Genomic DNA, 4,989 nt, shown 5'->3' with positions numbered 1-4,989 from the left:
CTATCAATTTTACAAAAAAACTGCAAGAGACAAAAATTGTTTATTTTCTTCTCATAGAACTCTAAGAATTTTTTCAGAATTTTTTATCAACTTTTTAGTATTGCATTTTCTTATTTTTACCATCATGAAAATCCGATATTAAAAAATTCTGAAAAAATTCTGAAAAAATTCTTAGAGTTCTATGAGAAGAAAATAAACAATTTTTGTCTCTTGCAGTTTTTTTGTAAAATTGATAGTATTTAAGAAAAAAATTATTGAAGACCAATATTCGGCAATTTTTAGTAATTAATATCTTGTTAACTATTGCGAAAATTACAAAATAGTAGAGGACTTTTCGACTCAGTTTAGTCCGCTTTACCTGGCCACGAGCGTTGTCAGGTGAGTTATGGGACACCCTGTATATATATATACTATATATACACACATGTACGTAAGACAAAAAGAAAATTGTGATAAATAAACGTAAGCGCTGTGAAGAAGAATAGTAAATATGGCAAAGTAAATTTATTTATTAGGACCTTTTTTTTCTGTGGCAGTTTGCCCACGCCAACTCCTACCTCCACACACGGTCAAATCCCAAGTCGACGCCCCTGACAAAGATTATATAATGCACAGTGTATGGTATTACAAAGATTATGTGTGATACACACAATTAATATTAAATAGAAACCTCGATGTTTTTGTTACGAAAAAAATTAACTTTTGATATTTAAAGAATTTGTTATAAAAAGGATATTTTAAGATACTCTTATGTATATAAGTTAAAATATATAAAGAATTTTTACTAAACTTAACCCTATTAATAAACTGAATTTTTTTCAGAGGTAAAATTCAACAAAGTGATTTTGAAGTTAACATAATCGACGAATAGTCTTATAAATACAAGAAAATTTTACTAAACAGAACATTTCGAGAAACTGTAACAATGATTTCATAACAAAGAGCACCATATTATATGTTTCATAAACAAATTAGTTTGCATAAATTTAATCTTTTCAAATATTAAATTATTAAGCAGCATAAATTTAATCTTTTTGAATAGTTAAATGTGACACTTTTTGTGTAGGTCAGAAATAATGTTGAAAGTATATTGCGGCGCATTGCATTGCTGATGCAAGAATATGGCAACAGCTATAAAAGATTAACTCATCAGAATTCAAATGCCTATGAAATTTTGCGGCATGTTATTGTACCCCAAGATCAAGACTCTATAAACCTTGACAAAAATGATTTTGCATTGTCTTGGGTGATCTCTAATCTCGAATTTGCAATGGAAATGAAGAGATTAATTTCAAAAAATGAATTGTCTCTTGAATACACCAAGTCGATTTTATTGTGGTTGATCAAATTGTTTGATTTAAAATGGCAACAATTATATGATGATCTCGATTATATCTCAAAATGGCGACTTTTGAATTTAAAAAAACAAGCAGAATTTTTTTTAGAAAATTTTTTTATAGATAATCAACAACATGAGAAATCGAACGATGATAAATATATTTCAAAAGACGGAAACAACAATGAAAGCACTGAAAACGTTGAAGAAATAATCTTAACTAAACAGAATAAAAGCAATCTTATTGAAACTAAGACTAAAATAAATATAAATAAATTTCCAATGAATACACCGAGTGACACATCTAAAATAGAAACACAAATTATGAATCATCAGGAATTAACAAAACATATCGAAGATAATACCAAAAATCTCACTATTATACCTATCAATCAGGAATTTACATTAAACACCCCTACTGATGTTAAGGACACTTCTATCATTAATGATACATTTTTTTCTAAGATAAAAACATTTCGAGATGAAGATCTCATCAAAAACAAAACTTCCTCAAAATTAAAAGAATTCATAGATATTCATCATGATGAGCATATGAAAGATCATGAAAAACAATTTAATCAACTGAAAAATATTTCTTCAATTTTGCCAAATGAAAACATTACAAGCACTTTGCAAGAGATTGATCAACGAAAACATATTGGAACAGACGTTACATTGCAGGGATCTTTAAAAAATATAACAGACATCCGAAAAACTCCTTTTCGAAGAACACTTCAAGTTCTTGCTCCTTCGAATAAAAACGAAAAACAGAAAAATAGACACGTGTCAACGAAAAACATCTCTGACAAACATCATTATTTTAATAAAAGGAAGGAGATAAAATCAGATAATGGCTCGGCGATGGACGAGATTCTAGAGGCAGTGGATGAAGTCTTGCCAACGGATAAGTCTATAGAAATGTCGCCAAAAGGATCAAACACGTTTTCTCGGATATTCTAATTTCAGTCAAGAGTTATAATTGTATGCGAAGAGAATTTGAGATATATTTTTTAGGCAATATGTTAACACACATGTACTAAGATCATTAATAATTACAGGCTATTAAATTTTAATTAGACATGTAATCAAGTTTTTCAGCTTATTCATGCATTTAAATAAGAATTTTGTTTTGACTCGGAAATTATGAATATAGTCATTGTCATCAATAAAAAAATATATCAAGAATCAAGTTTATTTATAACTTTTTAGTGCGCTTTGAGATTTGTACACGGTTTTTTAAATGTTATACAATACTAAATATATCTTTGACATATTTTCATTTTCTTACAAAAATTTATTTTTAATAAATTTAACAAATACTTATTTAGTCAGCGACTTGGAAAGCGTTATGATAAAATACCAAGGTTGGGAAGTAACGACGTTACATTTTCGTTATTTTTTTTGGATAACGATTTGATAACGCTGTTGCTTTTTTTTATTAGTAACGAAAAAGTAACGACGTTTATACATTTTCTTTATTAACGAGTAACGAAATTGACTCCGTTACTCTTGTATCGTTACTTTTTTATAGGTCACAGCCGCCACGGACAATAAAGATTGTAGATAAATAAACAAAAAACATTTTTCCTATTTTTGTTTCATTCACTATCCTCGCTTAAGAACACTAAAAACTAAAATATCTATTATATAATAAAATACCATGGAATTAAACATAAGTATGTAAAATATTAATAAAAGATAAAATATTCAAAGATAAATATCTTTCTAAATATTTTATATGTTGTTTATTTTCTGTGTATGTGTGTTTTAGTATTCTGTCTTAGAAACATGTTAACATTTAAAAAAAGTATAATTATACAGAAGACAGGTTTATTCATCGATTTTGACGAAAGGGTCATTCGACGCGTTTTTGCACGAAATGAACGAATCTGATAGATTTCCTTACCTCAATAATCATCAACTTTAACAATTAATATCTCGGTTCGGGTAGAGCGACACTTATTTTTTTGCCAGATTTGTTCATTTCATGCAAAAACGCGTTGAATGACCCTAATTTCATCAAAATCAGTGAATAGGCCCGTCCCCTGCATAATTACAAAAAAAAGTAACGAAAAGTAACGATTTTTCATCGTTACTTTTAAGTAACGGTAATGCGTTACTTTTTAGAATCGGTAACGAGTTATTTTTTACTGCAAATAACGGTAATGGTAATGCGTTACTTTTAAAAAGTAACTTTCCAGCCCTGTAAAATACAATGAAATACTTTTAGAAACTAAATACAAATTTGAAACCAGGAGACGCGGTAGTGTCTCCGGCCATGTTTAAAAACTAAAAGACACTACAAATCTCTTATCACGCGCCACCAAAGTCCATTTTTGGGGGGTACAGAAGTACTAAAATATAAAAAATTTTGAATCACACTTAACATATCCTGAAAGGCGGCGTCGCCACGAGTAATTTGAGCCAAAAGAAATAAAAATCGGTCAAGCCGTTCTGGACATACAAGCAGTCAAAAAGTAATGATTTTCATAAAAAATGAAGTAACGTCTTCTTCTTCTTCTTTTTCTTCTTCTCCTCCTCTGTCCGCACATGCACCTCTCTTCTCTCTCACCTTTCACTCCCCCAACATACCTCCCCCAATTTCGACTCACTTTATCCCTTCCTCCTCTCCTCCTACCCCACTCACCCCCACCACCTCTATCTTTCGCCCTATCTCACTTTCTTTCGTCCTCTCTTACCCTCGCCTGCTGAAAGTGTCCGATGGTCACTCAGGGTCGTGACCTTGACATTGTGAGTCAAGGTCGTATTAATTTTTTTGGATAACTTTGTAACGCGTGATGGGTGACTGCTTCCGAAGGTTGTTCTGTGTAATGACCTTCATAATGTGTGGGAGGGTCAAGGTTATTGGAGGTGAACTGTCCATTATAATTTTAATATCTTCTTAATGGGCAACGGTCGCCTGCTGAAAATGTTCGATGATCACTCAGGATCGTGACCTTGACAATATGAGTCAGGGTCATTTTAATTTTTTTGGATAGCTTTGTAACGCGTGATGGATTACTGTTACAACCTTTCAAAGGTTATTCGGTGTGATGATCTTCGGAATGTGTGAGAGGGTCAGGGCCATCGGAGGTGAATTATCCATTTTAATTTTAATAACTTCTCAATAATCAACGAACGACTACCAAAACATTTCGATGGCTATTCAAGGTCATGACCTTGACAATATATGTCAAGATCAACATTGTGAGAGTTGAATTCCCTATTTCATTTTTAATAACGTACGACGGGTGACTGCTAAACCTTCCGAAGGTTGCAGGAAATGTAGTGGGAGAACAAGTATCGTATACCGCAAGTTTATGTTAAGTAATAATTCCAGATTGAAAAAAGGAATAAAATTAAGTAAAAGTTACCGAAATGTTTAAAACATTGATGAAAAGGCTACCCAAAGTTTGAATTTTTATAGTTAAGAATCTTTCCATGGTTCTTATTTTATGAATCGTCTGACTGAATAACTAATTAAAAAGGAACATTTTATGCAAATATATATAAAGTATAAAAAATGCAGAGATAGGAAGTAAAGTAACGTCGTAAATTTTATCATTTATAAAAACGACTTGATAACGACTTCATTGCAACGATAACTGACTATATTAATTTTGTGCTAAGCTTGGAAAAGTCACTTTGAGAGG

General features: G+C 31.1%; 2 protein-coding genes across 5 annotated transcripts in view; one reads left to right on the top strand and one right to left on the bottom strand.

Annotated features, from left to right (window-relative positions):
- The window catches only part of LOC108731002 (uncharacterized), a 4,872-nt gene extending 2,486 nt beyond the window's left edge, over positions 1–2,386 (top strand). The window contains exon 2 of the mRNA XM_018461040.1: positions 1,065–2,386. Within this exon, the coding sequence (XP_018316542.1) occupies positions 1,065–2,296 (1,232 nt within the window). The 3' untranslated portion in view covers positions 2,297–2,386. The remainder of the gene's footprint in view (positions 1–1,064) is intronic.
- The window catches only part of LOC108731000 (ABC transporter G family member 20), a 24,720-nt gene that overhangs the window by 11,653 nt on the left and 8,078 nt on the right, over positions 1–4,989 (bottom strand). The window lies entirely within an intron of this gene.

The sequence above is a fragment of the Mycetomoellerius zeteki genome, unplaced genomic scaffold (genome assembly GCF_001594055.1).
Source record: "Mycetomoellerius zeteki isolate Tzet28-1 unplaced genomic scaffold, Tzet1.0 scaffold98, whole genome shotgun sequence".
Taxonomy (NCBI): domain Eukaryota; kingdom Metazoa; phylum Arthropoda; class Insecta; order Hymenoptera; family Formicidae; genus Mycetomoellerius; species Mycetomoellerius zeteki.
This window is presented reverse-complemented; position numbering and strand designations above follow the sequence as displayed.